At 33.6% G+C, this 16,882-nt stretch overlaps 3 protein-coding genes across 6 annotated transcripts in view; all 3 read left to right on the top strand.

Moving 5' to 3' along the window:
- Positions 1-2,976, top strand: part of LOC108739470 (venom carboxylesterase-6) — a 12,569-nt gene extending 9,593 nt beyond the window's left edge. For 2 of the 3 annotated variants that reach the window (XM_018473376.1, XM_018473377.2), the window contains exons 4-10: positions 199-393; positions 633-818; positions 890-1,246; positions 1,456-1,634; positions 1,839-1,968; positions 2,520-2,646; positions 2,703-2,976. In XM_018473376.1, the coding sequence (XP_018328878.1) occupies positions 199-393; positions 633-818; positions 890-1,246; positions 1,456-1,634; positions 1,839-1,968; positions 2,520-2,646; positions 2,703-2,877 (1,349 nt within the window). In that variant the 3' untranslated portion in view covers positions 2,878-2,976. Of the gene's footprint in view, positions 1-198; positions 394-632; positions 819-889; positions 1,247-1,455; positions 1,635-1,838; positions 1,969-2,519; positions 2,647-2,702 lie in introns of those variants that run through there. The other variant, XM_025976923.1, reaches the window with a different exon arrangement.
- Positions 2,977-3,593: 617 nt separating this feature from the next.
- On the top strand, positions 3,594-9,659 carry LOC108739452 (venom carboxylesterase-6). Of its 2 annotated transcripts, none has more exons than XM_018473352.1 (9): positions 3,594-3,788; positions 3,998-4,246; positions 4,520-4,714; positions 6,360-6,545; positions 7,374-7,730; positions 7,804-7,982; positions 8,636-8,765; positions 8,912-9,038; positions 9,404-9,659. In XM_018473352.1, the coding sequence occupies exons 1-9, from the start codon at positions 3,749-3,751 to the stop codon at positions 9,576-9,578; spliced, it is 1,638 nt and encodes a 545-aa protein (XP_018328854.1). In that variant the 5' UTR covers positions 3,594-3,748; the 3' UTR covers positions 9,579-9,659. The 2 variants fall into 2 exon arrangements, with proteins under 2 accessions (XP_018328854.1, XP_018328853.1); XM_018473351.1 differs by having other exon boundaries at positions 6,360-6,551.
- Positions 9,660-10,760: 1,101 nt separating this feature from the next.
- On the top strand, positions 10,761-16,882 carry LOC108739450 (venom carboxylesterase-6-like). The gene is made up of 9 exons (XM_018473348.2): positions 10,761-10,814; positions 11,034-11,282; positions 11,390-11,584; positions 12,997-13,182; positions 13,328-13,681; positions 13,884-14,062; positions 15,112-15,241; positions 16,358-16,484; positions 16,597-16,882. Exons 1-9 carry the CDS (start codon positions 10,775-10,777, stop codon positions 16,778-16,780), a joined length of 1,644 nt encoding a protein of 547 aa, XP_018328850.1. The 5' UTR covers positions 10,761-10,774; the 3' UTR covers positions 16,781-16,882.

The raw sequence follows: 16,882 nt of genomic DNA, 5'->3' as shown, positions 1-16,882 counted from the left end.
ATAAATTGTAAATATCGCTTTAATATTTAGGTAAATTTTCATTTTTCATTTTCTCCGTGTAATTTTTTTTGTTTATTTTATTCTTCTTTTAGGGTAAAATGTGTTTACTGCTTTAAAGAATTTTTTCAAACCTTGACGAGGCTTTTTTTTCTAGTTACATAATTCATAGATTTTTCGTTATTTAAATAATAATTTTAGGGCAAGAGGATTGTTTATACCTAAATGTTTACGTACCCAGAGAAAGAATTTACAAAAATGCTAACTTCAGTGTTATTGACTATATTCACCCTGGAACATTTAAAATGCTCTCGCCGAGAATGGCTGCTGGTGAAATTTTCATAATGAACAAAGATGTAATTTATGTAAATTTCAATTACAGGCTCGGAGTATTTGGTAGGTTTGAACATATTGTAGATGTCGATTTTGTTATTGTTAATTAAAAGAAGCGAATTCAGTTACGCACTTAATACGAAAATACGCATATTGTGTAGTTTGTTTTGATAAGTTTCATGTAAAGATACCAAAACCGTAACAATACAGTAACGTTATTTATTTAGGTACAATTTTTTATGTGTAACTTTACAGCTGTCTATAAATATTTGATGTCAATTATTATTAATGAAATTTTTGAGGTTTCCTTTCAACTGATGATGAAATCGTTCCCGGAAATATGGGTTTGAAAGACCAAACTATGGCTTTACAGTGGGTAAAAGAAAATATACATTTCTTTGGAGGAAACCCTGATTCTATTACGTTAATAGGGTCTTCAGCTGGTGGAGTTAGCGTACACTATCACTATTTATCTCCATTATCGAGAGGTAAATGAAAGATGAATAACGAAAGATACTTCCCGATGCTTCACTCAATATATTGACCCATTTTTGTATAGGGTTATTTCATCGAGGAATGTCTCAAAGTGGAACAGCATTGAATTCCTGGGCCCTGATCAATAATCCTAGAGAGAAATTGATGAATTTAACAAAACGTCTCAATTGTTCGCAACAGTCCAGCAAAGTAATGATTGACTGCCTAAGGAACCTATCACGCGGCAATATCCTCGAAGCGGTAAAGGAAATGCATTCGGTTTTCCACCTTTGTCCATTTCTGTTATTTGGTCCTGTTGTTGAAAAAGGACCGGATGCCTTTCTACCTGAGCACCCGTATAAACTCCTCAGTTCCGGAAATTTTATGCAAGTTCCCTGGATTGCTAGTAACACGGTAGACGAAGGAGTCATTGTAGTGCAACGTAATTGTTATATTTTTTGTATTTTCAAGTTAAAATACATAGTTATATCTTTATTTTGTAAATTGGACCAATTTGTGCATATACACATCAGTGTTTTTAGGGTTCCGTACGTTCGAATGAAAAACGGGACCCTTATAGGATCATTCGTGTGTCTGTCTGTCCGTTTCTTATATTTTAATAACCCCTTAAACAATTTATTATCCTTTTAGCAATTGTTACGTTAAGAAAATTAGGAGTTTTGGAAGAAAAATGGGACGATGTGTTACCCTTTCTACTAAATTTTATTTATACTGCAAATAATACAGATTTGCGTAGAATTTCCGAAAAAATTCGGGATTATTATTTAGGAGATAAACCTGCCCCGAAAGCTCTCAATGAATTAATCAAGGTAAAAAATTGATCATTTTCTAAAATCTCTCCGCCCTATTTTCTATCCTTTCTATACGGTTTTGGTTAATTTTTTTTGATAAAAATGTAACTCATAAAACAATACTACTAATATCAAACTGGTAAATATTGTTAATGAAACTAAAATTAAACACGTTCATTGTGGTTGTCTCATTACAATGATTCGTTTAATTTTCCCTTTTAGTTGGCTAGTGATCGGATATTTCTTTACGATGCCTATAATGCACTAAAGCTACATGCTGCTAATTCTCAAGCACCAGTTTATTATTACAGATACAGTTTTAATGACGGAGAGTCCGTTTGGGGCATAAATGGTAATTATAGTGGTACCTATGCTAGAATAATATCATCATCATCATCCTAGGGTCATCAGTCCAAAGACTGGTTGGACACGCACCTCCACTTTTTTCTATCCTGAGCCAATCTTTGCATTTCAATAGTACAATTCGGAAGTAGTTTCTCTACGTTGAATAATTCACTTCATCATCATAATATTTACAACAGTTCGTTTAGCCCCGTTGGGATTCGAAAATTTTTGAGTTATTTGTGATCTAAATAAAGTTGATAAGGCACTGAGGTTTAAGAGCTATTTACATCATCGTCATAATGTCGTCAGTCCTAAGACTGGTTGGACACGCACCTCCACTCTTTCCTATCCTCAGTCCATCCTTGCATTTCATTAAAATCAAGACATCCAACATCTTTAACTATTTGTGAACAGTACGTAATCTAATCTAGACTTATCACTCCTACTTTTACTTCTGTTTCTGCTTCTAATATGCCACTAACTATGCCTTAGAAAATTGTAATGCATAAGAAAAAAATAAATAGACATTATACCAAAAACACTGTAATAATTTTACAGGTGTAGCACATGCAGATGATTCGAAAATTATCTTCAAAATGGAACACGTTCCAAAAATTTTACCATCTGAAGTTGCTAATACAAGAGATACATTGTTAGATATGGTTTATAGTTATGCCACAAAAGGGTGTGTCTCTAATTTCAAATTATTATTCTTTTTTAAAGGAACCGTATATTTTGTAGGATACCTAGAATAAACAACAGGGAATTTCCTATTTTCGATGGTACACCAGAAGGTTTAGTAATTAATATTTACTCTGCAAATAACACAACTGTGGAAGAGTTTGGAGAACTAAAAAGTCAAACATTGTGGGAAGAATTACCCATTTATGAGAACCGGAAGTTATTTGTACATTGAATTAATGAATAGCACTTATTCTAATAAGTGCATACGTAGTTTATTGTGAATAAGTGGTATATTATTAATAATTGTATAATTTTGTACAATAGATATATATATATTTATGTATTAATAGATAACCACACAAAATCTGATAATAAAAAATAAAAAAACAAACGAACACACTTATTGCAATGGCTTAGCTACTTCCTTTGATAGCATACATACTGTGACATTATTAAAAGATTGCCTTTACGTCATCGACATACTCTATACGAACCAATCGAAACTCAACCATACAATTATACCGTATGTCGTCGAACAATTGTCTTACAACTAATATCTCAATAATGTTATTCTAAGGTTGCGTTTAGATTAAGCAGTAAGCTAAAAAATGAACGCACAAAAAGCTTGGGGCTGTACTAGTTCAGTGTAAACAATAATTGAACATTCAATCATGAAGCTAAACTAATGCAGAAACAAGAAGGCAATAAAATTTCGCTCGCTTAGTCTTTACACACCTTTACAGTTCAATTTATTGATAGATACGTATTATGAAGCGTTCAAGTCGGGCATGACCAAACTTAATTATTTAAAATTAATTGTCGTCTTCGTAATTATCTAGTATTATAGAATGCTGTACCTATAGTTTTAACAAATATTACCTTTGATCTTCATATTGATTTCACTGTAATACAAAATTACAATTAAATAATTACATTTTCCAGTTTACAAAACGCACGCGATTTGAACATTACATCCAGGCAACTTTTATTAGAGCGAATAAATTTACATACAGTAACTCAAAATAATTGTTTCGTTAACTGAAGCTTTCGTTATTATAAATACTTATTAAGTTTATTAAAGTAACGGAGGTAGTCCCCGGAAAATGGTAATCCATCAAAATTTAATTATTATGCTGAGTTTTCGTAAGTTTTTAAAACATATTTTTTATTTTTAAATTGCCTGATTTAATTAGAATTGAGTTAGCAATTTATTGGTTATTGATATTTGTTATAAAAGTTTGTCTATCTGAAGGCACATTTTTGTTTGTATATCTACTTAAATTAATTGGTATTTTTTTTTACAAAAAATTTAAATTTGTAAAATCAATAAACATTTTGTTGTTATAAATCAGTTTTTGGCTATTGCTTCGCTGGAAATTTACTAACGGTTGAAACTCAAGGTGGAAAAGTGCGTGGATTTTATAAACAAACCGTTAAAAGTAAAAGATACATAGCATTTGAAGGGATTCCATACGCCAAGCCGCCGATTGGAAATCTGAGATTTGAACCACCGCAACCCTTTGGTAAATGGAACGGTGTTTTAAATGCCAACACTACATATATCTGTTCTCAAGTGTTGTTTGTGCAAAACTTAAAATTAGGTAGGTGTATGCAGTAAGAGTACATCTTATGGATATCGGCCAAACAGGCAAATTGTTTAAAAGACGTACTAAAGAACATAAAATTTTATATTATGTTCATTTTCGTCTACTAAATATATTGATTATAATATAGTACAGACAGTTAAACTGTGAAAGTAAATCTATCTTTGATATGAATATGATTAATTTTAACCTATTGAATATTTGATTGTTTAAAACATAACAAAAATTAACATAGACAAATATAGCCAGAATATATGAAAATTGTTTTAGGACAAGAAGACTGTTTATATCTAAATGTGTATGTGCCGAAAGAGACAATAGATGCGAATGCAAATTTGAGTGTTATCGTAAATATTCACGGTGGTTCTTTTATGATATTATCTGCTAAATTGGGAGCTGGAGAAGATTTTGTTATGGATAGGGATGTAATATATGTAAATCTAAATTATCGGCTTGGAGTACTTGGTAAGTATTTATTGTACGTATAAACACAAATAAGTAAAAGAAAGTACAAGTACAAAGAAAGAATTAAAGAAAAACGAACTTAGTTACCGAAAATGTAGATTTAATAAATTTATTAAAGAAATATTTGGTGTATAGAACAAATATTCTAAGAACTTTGTTTCTATACTTACAGTGAATTAGTAGCTAACAATTACTTGTGCTAGATATTAGTAATTATTTGCAAAATTAATGATAAGCAAATTTGAATGACTAGATTATCGGTTTCATATTTTTAATTGAACCATATTACAGAATTACCTTTGAGTCTACGTAGTACTTATTTATAGATTTTTTAAAAAATGAAATCAAGGACAAAACTACACGCAATGTCATGTCTATAATAGCGAATACCTATCAAAAGCGAAGCCTCATGATTTTGTTGTATGTTTTGTTCGCTTCCTACGTTTTGATTCGCTTAGTCTAAAGGTACCTTTAAATAATAACGTTAAGTCAAATCACTGTTTGTGTTTTCATCCAAATAATGATAATGGTTTTAGTTCGAGAGAATAATTAATCTACATACTGTGTAGATTAACTTTTGTTAATCATATTTGGATCAGGCAGGGATGCACACTGTCACCGCTACTTTTTAATCTATACATCGAAGACGCCATCAACATCATTAAAGACAGTACAACTGTAGGGATAGATGTGCAAGGGCAAAAGATTAGTATGCTTAGATTTGCAGATGATATAGCAGTATTAGCATCTAGCAAGGAGGACCTAGAGATAGCTTTAAATAAAATGGAAGCGGTACTGACAGATCAGTACTGTATGAAAATAAATAAAAGTAAAACTAAAATACTGATATGCAAGGGAAGAAAAAGTAGGGAAAGAGCGAATATAAAGATAGGAGACGAAAAATTAGAAGAAGTGGCTGATTTTAGATACCTAGGAAGTCAGATAAGTGAGGATGGAAGGAGTAGTAGGGATATAAAGCAGAGGATAGCGCAGGGTCGTGTCGCCTTTAATAAAAAGAAGTCACTTCTATGCTCGCGAACGGTTAATTTAGAAATTCGAAAAAGGTTGTTAAAGGTGTATGTTTGGAGCACGGCGTTGTACGGGTGCGAAACATGGACAGTGGGAGCGGCGGAAAAGAAAAGGTTAGAAGCGTTCGAAATGTGGTGTTATAGGCGGATGATGAGGATATCGTGGGTAGAAAAGGTTAGAAATGAAGAGGTATTGGAAAGAATAGGAGAACAGAGGACTCTATGGAAGTCAATAAAAAATAGGCGAGATAGGTTGGTAGGACACCTTCTGAGGCATGAAGGTCTAGTCAGAGACATATTAGAGGCAGAAACAGGAGTTAGGAGGGGTAGAAGTAGACCTAGGTTAGATTACTGTTCGCAAATAGTTAAGGATGTGGGATGTTCTAGTTTTAGGAAATGCGAAGTTTAGCTCAGGATAGGAAAGAGTGGAGGTGCGTGTTCAACCAGTCTTAGGACTGATGACCTTATGATGATACCAATAGGTATCCGTATTTTTGTTTTTATTGTCACAATAATGAGACTTATCTAATGCGATAGGTTTTCAAGTAAAACAGAATATCATCCCTTAACTACTAACGAAAATTAAAATTAAACGTATTATTTTTTTAATATTTGAGGTTTCCTGTCAACTGATGATGAAACAGTACCAGGTAACATGGGGCTCAAAGATCAAAATGTTGCAATGAAATGGGTCAAAGACAATATAAAATATTTTGGTGGAAATCCCGATTCCATTACGTTAATTGGTTGTTCTGCTGGTGGTGCTAGTGTTCACTATCATTATTTGTCCCCTTTATCTAGGGGTAAGGGTGGGAATAAATAGTTTTTACATCTTTTATTATTTATATTAAATTCCTTACTTTGGTCGAATTCCGGCTTTTCTTTCCCGGTTAGTACAAATCTCTCTTCAAAATTTTCATTAAGTTTTTCCGCGTTATTTTTTAGTTGATGTAAACATAATACTTTTAGTTAATGAATGTTTAGTTAAAATTTAGTTAGCATTCGATAGGCAATTCATAAAATTTCTAGTATGTACCTACGTATCTATATTGCAATGTTTTCAGACCTTATTTTGTATATCTACCAGGGATGTTACGGAGCTTCGACTCCGGTTCCATTAAGTCGGAACTTCCGATTATTATTACACCTTCGGTTCCGACTTCGGCTCCGACACTTTTAAATCGAAGGTTTTAATCGGAGGTCGAAGCATAATATAGGGGCGGCGCGGCGGCCTGTGTCGACTGTTATGAACAGGTTCATAGTATGAACTTCATACATGTCGCGTGGGGAACCCCCCCGACTTCCACTACGTGCACTGAGCACTCTATCGTCAATTATTTTTTAATTGTTCGTGTTTTATTTTATAATTAAAATTGAAATGAAAAAAAATTGACTAAATAATGTTTTATTTGTCCTTAAATAAAAATTCTCTCTCATGCCACCACTTCTGACCCTGCCTCCGACTCTGTTTCCGACTCCGATAAAGCATATTTAAAAACTCCGACTCCGCCTTCGGTTCCGATAAAACTACCTCCGTTACATCCCTGATATCTACCTACATTAATCGAGTAATGGGATATGTCTTCATCCCTTGATATTTCGATTTGTTTCCAAAACCGCAAATTTTATAGGATTATTTCATCGTGGGATGTCTCAGAGTGGAACAACATTCAACACGTGGGCTTTTATCCAAAAGCCGAAAGAAAGACTAACGGTTTTAGCGAATCATTTAAATTGCTCGCAGATGTCCGGTAAAACAGTGATTGATTGCTTGAAGTACCTGCCAGTCAAAGACATACTTAAGGCACAAATGAAACTTTTTAAGGTGGCCTCGACTTATCCCACAACTCTGTTCGGTCCTGTGATTGATAAAGGACCAAACGCTTTCTTACCCGATCATCCGTATAAGTTGATCAGTTCCGGAAATTTCACGCAAGTTCCGTGGATTACCAGCAATACAATAGATGAAGGCGTATATCCCATATTACGTAAGTCTTTGTTTATTAGACAGATTGTTATCTGTAATGTATGTACTTAATTGTATTGTCCATTATCTTCTAGCAATCGTTATATTAAATAAACTTCAAGAGTTCGACGAAAAATGGAATGATCAGTTACCGTACGTTCTGAATTATGCTCAGTCAGCAAATAAAACCGATTGGCCTATAATTTCGAAAAAGATACGTGATTATTATTTAGAAGATAAACCTGCAACAAGGGCCCTCAGTGAACTAGTTAAGGTAATGATATGTGAGGGTAATCTCAAAGACCGAGCTGGGCTAGAGGTTTAGACCATTGCTTAGCATTCGGGAGGACGCCGGTTCGATTCCGGGTCCGTCTGCCTTGGTCCAAGTTTTTCTGTGGTTTCCTTGGATCACTTAGGCAAATGCTGAGGCAGTAATATTCCACAGATAATCTTTCATTCTCTTCTGTCTTCATTTCGTCCGTCTCAACTTTCTCACCCGAACCACCACCCACCCATTCCCACGATTCCTGAAAGCAGGCTGAAGAGGTCCTTCCGCCCAACCTTCCCGCGTAGTCTGGAGGGACTGCCCGTACACCAGCATTACTGGTTGATGGGAATGAAACACCCAAAAGTGTTTAAAGTTGTAATATCAAAGGTCAAGTCTCAATGGGTTGGCGACTCAAGAAACCTTTACTGCGACTGTGTGGGTAGTAGTTAGGGTGAGGGTAAGATGAGATGGACAAACCAAAGGCAGAAAAGAAGTGAAAGATTATCTATGGATAATATTACTGTAGCAAAATTTGCCTAAGTAATCCAAAGTCGAAATAACGATTATATAGTAAAATACAGGAATGTTCAAGCTTTAACATAATTACTAATTATTGACTATAAATGTTTTTCTTTATCACTCACGTTATATATTTTCAGCTTTGCAGTGATCGATATTTTCTTTATGATACATACAGGGCATTAAAATTACATACCCAAAATTCTGTAGCGCCAGTGTATTATTATCGATACAGTTTTGACGATGGAATACCAACAATGGGTGTCAAAGGTAATCACAATTAAATGCCTCCACCTGCCACTTTGAACATCCTTTCCTAAAGAACCTCATTTCTATCCTTTCGGCTAGGACGTCCTTGCGTCCTTTCTATACCTTCTATGGGAAGAATAAAGCAGACTTTTGTTTCAATCCTTTAGGAGTAGCGCACGCAGATGACTCAAAAATTGTTTTTCGAATGATTAATGTATCTAGAAAGTTACCAGAGAAAACGGCAGCAATGAGAGATACACTTTTGGATATGATTTATAATTATGCAACGACAGGGTATGTAATTCTTTGTTTTTAGAAAAACATTGCTGGTTTATGGAAAATACTGCAGCAATAAGCAATTGAAGACATAAATATAATTAAATATTATGAGGCTTCAATTTCAAGCATGATCTCTTCTATTATTGCAGTTTAACTTGGGGAAAATTTTTCATCATCATTTTAGTTTTCAAGGATGGGGTTTGCCCTTTCGTTAGTTGCTTGTGCTTGTACTTTGTTTTTTTTTTTAATTTTTAATAAAGACACTTCGACTGCGATTCATAAATATTAAAGTTTAAAATAATTTGGGTACTAATTATTAATTTCGATTATTTAAAAGGAAAATTTTACCCACTGTGTAAATACTGTGGCTTTTCTTTCAGTAAACCTACAATAAATAATCAGGAGTTTCCCGCTTTTAAAAAGTCCGCCGGAAGTTTACTGATTAATATCAAGTCTTCAAACAGCGTAACTATAGAAAAGTTTAAAGAATTGGAAAGCGATTCGTTTTGGTACAAGTTGCCTATTATAGAGAATGAAAAGTTATTTACATCCTAGTTTAAACATTAATTTTAATGTTATATACTGTAACATAGATTGTATTGTACTTATTAGGCATGTATAATAAATGCATAAAAATGTATTATTATTATTTGGTTATTCATCAAGACTGTATCTTAACAGGTCAGTACATTTAGTTCATCATCTTTTTTTCTAAAACCCCGAATATTTCTTGAAAAGAGTCATTGTTTAGACCCTCCAAATGTTGCTTTTGGCGATTACCTTCCGTATTCTTTAAATTTTCTACCATAAAGGTGTTTTTTGAGCCATATAAAGGGGTAAATAACATTGGCTGGAATATATGGTAGACGTTTAAAACCTGTTTCTAGAATAAAAAACTGGCCATTGATTTGAAATAAGCAGAGAAATAAGAGAATACAAAAGAAAAACTTTAAATTGAAACTTTAGGAAGAGGCTTCATTCAATTAAAATTAATTTTTCTTAATGATTTTACTCATTTCAAATAGAGCCTGAAATAACAAATAAGAGAGACTCGTATACTCTATACTTCGAAAACTCTCCATACTTAGGCTCATAGATAGCACTTTTTGGGTACATTTAAAAGCAAAAACTTGAAGTATATAACAACAATAAATACAAAAATAATGAAAAAATTATAGAATATCTAAATATCCCAATTAGTGAAAATTTAAGTCAATCAATAAAAATTGTTATTGAACGCCTATGTCAAAGATATATACAGTGACCTAAATACTAAACTTAAAATTATTACCTGTAATTGCAAATACTAAATAAAGAGTTGGAACTTGACAACTAAATTAACTACTGACTTTACTAAAGGAACTTCTGAACATCTTCCAATTATTGTGTTGTAAATTTTAACGGAAACATTGTTCATAAATGATATGTTGTGAACAATAACATGTTGCTATTAATGAGTTTGTAATGAATGTAACGAATAAAAATGAAGACGGCTATTTCTTCCTTACCGTCGAAATAATTAAAAAAATACTCAAATTAAATGGCTAAAATCGGATTGTTTTCACATATTTATTAAATTACAGTTATTACGTTAGGTATCAAATTTGTAAACATATAATTTTTTTATAACCACGTTACCTTTTCCAAATTAAGACTAACACGCAAAATAACCATTAAATGCCTCTTTATAATCTCAACAAAATATCAGAAATTGTCTTGATTCTGATTGTCTTGATAGTGATCTGATTATTATGTTGTTAAACTATCTAAGCTCCATACTCTTAGCCTACGGTAAGTAAAGCAAAACATAATAAATTTATTGTTTTAACGAAAAGGAACTAAACTTCAAATGGTTCCTACAAAATTATAAGCCAAGTTGGTAGTTTAGCTAGTTTATAGCTAGCAACTGCTGCAACTTAAAACGATTTCCTAACTGTTTGGTTTTTTCGGCTTTTCCTTAACAAAAGTCAAAACAAAAGATATCTTATCTATCTTACTTGTTATCAGTAGTGCTGCACGTAAGCAAAGCTTCCATCATATCAGTAGAAACTCAATATGGTATAGTAGGAGGCTTTCCTAAGATTTCCGCGGATGGTAGAAAATACATAGCTTTCGAAGGAATACCGTACGCAAAGCCACCACTCGGAAGTTTGCGGTTTGAACCCCCAAAGCCTTTTGGTAAATGGAATGGCGTATTAACAGCAAACATTACATATTTGTGTTCTCAAGTACTTTATCTACCCCATGGTCTTCAAATGGGTATGAACTATAGACCGTTATTAATTATCTAGATTAATTCTTTAATATCCATGATAATGCAACAGCAGCAATAAAAATTTTTGTTATCAATTTGTGAAATTGTTTAGGTCAAGAGGATTGTCTTTATTTAAACGTTTACATTCCAAAATCAAAAATTAATCAAAACTCAAAAATGCCGGTTGTTGTGAATTTTCACGGTGGTAGTTTCATGATGTTGGGACCAAAAGTGGCCGCTGGAGAACTTTACATAATGGACAGGGACGTAATATATGTCAATATGAATTATCGTCTAGGTGTCTTTGGTACGTACCTACCTACTCTCTATCAATATAAAAACAAAAATATACATTAATTTTTGCTTCGTTTTAGTTATCTATGTACTTCTTCTATTAATAATGCTTTTCAATTTTTCTATTTTCACATTTTAACCTTAAGCAATTCACCTCAGTGAGATTTACATTATTTGTAAGTGTTGGGGGAGTTTTGAAATATACGAGACCGGTTCAATAAGTACCCGTGTTTGAAGACAGAGGACGTTCCTGAGGGAAATTGGTGTTGTCATCGTGTGCTGCCATCTATCAAACCACGCCAAAACGAATTTCAGACTGGCTGATAGGTTGGTTTGGATTTGGCAGCATTCGACTGAGACGTGTTTCCTTATTTTCGCTAAGATGGAAAAAGAGCGCAGTATCGTTCGGTAACTCGCTTTTTGTTTTTGGATGGGAAGAAATGCGAGGAGATGAATACAAAGTTGGATACTGTTTATGGAGACATTTCGCCATCTACGACCACAGTTTGATATTGCTTCGACGAATTTAAACGTGGGCAAAGATCCGTTTTTGATAGGAGCGACCAGGAAGCCTGGCAAACGTTGTTACCGAGGAAATCATTTTACGGATTTTTTGGAAAAAGGAAAAACGATCATTGGACAATACTATAGTGAGTTATTGGACCGCTTCGACAAAAAATTGAAGGAGACACGGACGCATTTGACGAAAGAGAAGGTGCGTTTTCAACACGATAACGCACCGGCACATTCATTAGGAGTTGTTGCCGCCAAACTGCATGAATTACGTTATGAATTACTGCTGCCGCACACCCTGTACTCCCTCGATTTCACTCCCTGCGACTTCATCATGTTGCCTAGCATAAAGAAATGACTAGCGAGAAAGAAATTTAGCTCAAACGAGGAAGTCATCGCCGAGACAGGGGGGATTTTGGAGAGTTCGACAAATCTTATTTTTTGGAGGCGTAAAAAAAATGGCAGGGTTGTTGGGAGAAGTGTATCTTTCTAAAAGGGGACTATGTTGAAAAATAAAAAAACAAATTTAAAAAAAAAAGGTGTCTTCATTTCTAACACGGGTACTTATTGAACCGCCCTCCTAATTGTGGTATTCTCTTGCTGCTTGTTTACCGTTTTTGATCTAATAAGGCAGGTAATAAAATTTAAAAATATTGTTCTGTAATTTACAGGAAAATAATAAACTCAAAAGTATTGATAGAATAGTGACTAGTCAACAACGTTTGTGTGTTTTCGATTAGCGCTTTGAATTTTCTTTCTAAACAACACACAAACACAATATAGTAGGTAGTTATATGAAAACTTTTCGACAGGAAGTTTTATCGCCTTTTCGCAGATAATTCTCTCCGCCATTCCATTTAATCTGATTTGTTTTTGGTAGCAATTTTTCACATATTTTACTCTGGCTTGAAGGCTTTCTCTCGACTGAAGACGAAGTGGTTCCTGGAAATATGGGTTTGAAAGATCAAAATTTAGCTCTCAGATGGGTGAAGGAAAATATCGATGCATTTGGCGGAAACCCAGATTCGATTACGATAGTGGGCGTTTCGGCAGGAGCCGCCAGTGTTCACTATCATTACATATCTCCTCTATCTAAAGGTCACTGGTGCATGAATTTTTCAAAAGTTTTATGTAGAGATATATTTGTGTTGTAAACAAAATTGAAAACTTTAAAGTTTAATTCCAATAATATACTTACTTAAATAAGAATTTTGGGTCTCAATTAAAAGATGTTCTATTGTAGGTTTGTTTGCCAGAGGGATATCTCAAAGCGGTTCAGTGTTTAATATGTGGGCATTGGTGAAAAATCCAGCAAAGAACTTTAAAACTTTAGGGAATCTACTTAAGTGTCCAGAGGGTACAAGGGAAATAGTAAACTGTTTAAAAAAATTGCCTGTCAACGAAATTCTAACAGCTGAAAAGAAACTGTTTAAGGTTTTAGAGACGTTTCCACCAACACTGTTCGGACCGGTTGTTGAAAAAGGGGAAAATTCGTTTCTCCCAGATCATCCATACAAATTACTTGCCGCAGGACAAATGGAACACGTTCCCTGGATAAATAGCTACGTAAAGGACGAAGGAATTTTTATGTTTTTGCGTAAGCTATATATTGTATTCCTTTTTGGTGTAATCGTCTTCAAGGAGATTGTTCAAATTATTTTATGTACTTGGTTGTTACTTAAGGAGCATTTTAAAATTTTAGTTTTTGAAATAGATCGTCCATAAAATTTTCGATAATTTTTAAACAGACAACAACACGTTAAGACCGCTGCAATTAATTCAAACGTGTAATTTTTTAGCGTTTGTTTATCTAAATAAAGTGCACGAATTGGATAGACATTGGGAAGAAATGGCGCCATACACTCTATACTTTGAAGAAACAGCTAAGTCGTCGGACTGGAGGAAGATAGCCCGGGATTTAAGAAGTTACTATTTAGGAGACACTAAAATAACAAAAACAAACACCAAAATAATTAAGGTAATATAAATCATCATCATCATAAGGTCGTCAGTTCTAAGACTGGTTGGACATGCACCTCCAATCTTTCCTATCCTGAGCTAATCTTCACATTTCCCTAAAACTAGAACAACCCATATCCTTAATGTAGTTGTTCCATGAAAAGCGTTTTCTTAGGATTCTTTTGAAATTTTGACAGAATATTATTTAAGTTATTCTTCACCTATATGTGCAGACTGAAATGATTGGACAATATAGTTTCAGAGATATTTAATTTCAAAGTTCGCGTTTTTGCGGCTCCTATAATACATTGTACTATACAGGATACCGGCGAGGCTAACTAGAAATACAATGTTAACTTGGAATTTCTTCTTACAAATGTTTTAAAAAACTACAGAAAGATTAAACAATGCCTAATAACTTCTTTGAAAAAAGTTTGATTAATTATTACAACGCATTTATCGCACTCAAGTAGTAGAAGGGATACACGAATGAAGAGCGGTACGGGATTGGCTGGGAGCTGGGAATAGTGCAGTAACAGCAAAAAGTTTTAGGGTTAGGTATCACGGCTACTAACTAACTGTATGATATACACTCTAGCATAAACTTTTTACTAGTAATGTCGTTGAACAACTTCCTTAACTATTTGCGAAGAGTAATCTAATCTAGGTCTACCTCTACCCCTCCTGACTTTCGTTTCTGCCACTAATATGTCTCTGACTAGACCTTCATATCTGAGAACGTGTCCTACTAACCTATCTCGCCTATTTCTTATTGACTTCCATAGAGTCCTCTGTTCTCTTACTCTTTCTAATACTTCTTCATTTCTAGCCCTCTCTATCCACGGTATCCTCATCATTCGCCTGTAACACCACATTTCGAACGCTTCTAACCTTTTCTTTCCCGCCGAGCCCACTGTCCATGTTTCGCACCCGTACAGCACCACGCTCCAAACATACACCTTTAACAACCTTTTCCGAATTTCTAAATTAACCGTTCACGGGCATAAATATTTAAAATTATTTGTATTCTTTTTGAATTTTACTATATTAATACTGATATTTATCTAGTTGTTTACCGATCGCTATTTTCTCTACGATGGTTTAGAAGCATTGAAACTTCATGCAAACAATTCCCAGGCACCGGTCTATTTTTACAGGTATTTCTACGACGACGGAAAGGGCATGTTTGGAGTAAAAGGTACCGTACATATAACCGCAATTCGTTTATTTTTTCTTTTAGTATTTTTTTTTTAACCACGTTAACTTTGCTTTCTGTCAAAGTGCGATGAAAGCTTTTAACAGTTTTCAAGACCCTCGCCTCAAATGAACAGAGCTTGAATTTGGATTTATTGACAGTGAAAGGGCGGAAACTTTTAAATAAATTTCACTGCTTTAAAGTAAATCGCATAAAAACAAAATTTTACGACGAAATATATAACGAATTGTTTAATGTCAGCTAGAATTTAAAAAGTTCACAAATATCGTCAAGTTTATAACATTTTTCGAATAATGATAATAATCAATTTATTACAGGAACACTATAAATATAATTATTTATTGTAACAAACGCTTATTGAATTTATAGCACTCTATATTAATTTGTATTCGTATTACCTATTACTCTATTATCTCTTGTTTATATATCAACTCCTAAATTCATTAGACAATATTTATGTACAGTGCAATTCGTTTATTATGACTTCGCCTATATTAACCAACCGCTTAATATGAAGTAATTGCAGTGTTAAGTTTGGTTTTCCTATTAAATTCTCTATAGGAAAGTTTGGATATAATGACTCCGTTTAAAATGATATATCGTTTATTATAACTGATTCTCAAGAAATCATAACCGGCTATAGTGACCCAAAAGATTAATAATAACATTTCCTTCATTTTTCTGACCCTTCCCATGTATATCGATATTAGAATTCAAAGTTCTTTTTCTTTTTCTGTTATTAAATATATACAATTTGTAGTTTTTCTCTCTATTAAACTAAATAACTAACCAAATTAGAAAGTTGTTTACTTTCTAAGACTATGCTTTGTATGACGCCCGCTTAGTATGACGTGTTTGCCATTTCCTTTCGATGTCATATTAAGCAGATTCTACTGTATGTGTATAGTTTGACATATGATTTACAACTCTGATCGCTGATCGGTTCTTTTAGGACTTATTTACAACAGTTCCTATAGAGACACGTCGCCTTATCGATCGCTGCCTCAGGCCATGTTCATAACAGAGTCTTACTAAGCTTTCGTTTCACGCGGTTGCAATTAGTTTTTAATAACAGTTCATTAAATGAAATTGTTGTAGGTGTCTCGCATGGGGATGACGCGAAATTAACATTCAATCCTATTATGATGCCAAGAAAATTAGCATCACCAACGTCAGAAGTGAAAGCCATGTTGCTTGACTTGATTTACGAATATGCTACCAAAGGGTAAAACCACATTAAGTATTTACACAAATTAATTAATTGTAATGTTGTGATTAGACAAAGGATAAAAATAATTATTGATAATATAATTTTTAAGTAGCGTTATGTTCTTTAGAACTCCAACCCTTAATGGAGAAGAAATGCCAGTATTCAAAGGTTCAACAGAAGATTTAGTGGTGAATATTTTTTCCAGTACGAACATTACCAGAACGCCCTTGGGAGAGTTTGATAACCAAGCGTTTTGGGATGAATTGCCGATCATTGAAAATAAGAAGCTTTTTCAAAAGCGAATGGGTTGAGGAATAAAAATGTATTTTTTCAAATAAATGGCCAAACTGATGCCCACTTTACGTTTTATTTGGCATACTGTTATATTTTTGTATTCAATAATCGACGTAAAA

Source organism: Agrilus planipennis, unplaced genomic scaffold, assembly GCF_000699045.2.
Source record: "Agrilus planipennis isolate EAB-ADULT unplaced genomic scaffold, Apla_2.0 scaffold208, whole genome shotgun sequence".
Lineage (NCBI taxonomy): Eukaryota > Metazoa > Arthropoda > Insecta > Coleoptera > Buprestidae > Agrilus > Agrilus planipennis.
The sequence above is the reverse complement of the archived record's forward strand: the minus strand, read 5'-3'. Positions and strand labels throughout refer to the sequence as shown.

Excerpts from the sequence above, each read along its gene's own strand:
- LOC108739452 (XM_018473351.1), top strand. The coding sequence starts at position 3,749 with ATGGTAATCCATCAAAATTTAATTATTATGCTGAGTTTTC. Across the intron at positions 4,247-4,519 it reads TGTGCAAAACTTAAAATTAG|GACAAGAAGACTGTTTATAT; the intron begins GTAGGTGTATGC and ends AAATTGTTTTAG. Across the intron at positions 9,039-9,403 it reads TATAATTATGCAACGACAGG|TAAACCTACAATAAATAATC; the intron begins GTATGTAATTCT and ends CTTTTCTTTCAG.
- LOC108739450 (XM_018473348.2), top strand. The coding sequence starts at position 10,775 with ATGTTGTTAAACTATCTAAGCTCCATACTCTTAGCCTACG. Across the intron at positions 11,283-11,389 it reads ACCCCATGGTCTTCAAATGG|GTCAAGAGGATTGTCTTTAT; the intron begins GTATGAACTATA and ends GAAATTGTTTAG. Across the intron at positions 16,485-16,596 it reads TACGAATATGCTACCAAAGG|AACTCCAACCCTTAATGGAG; the intron begins GTAAAACCACAT and ends TATGTTCTTTAG.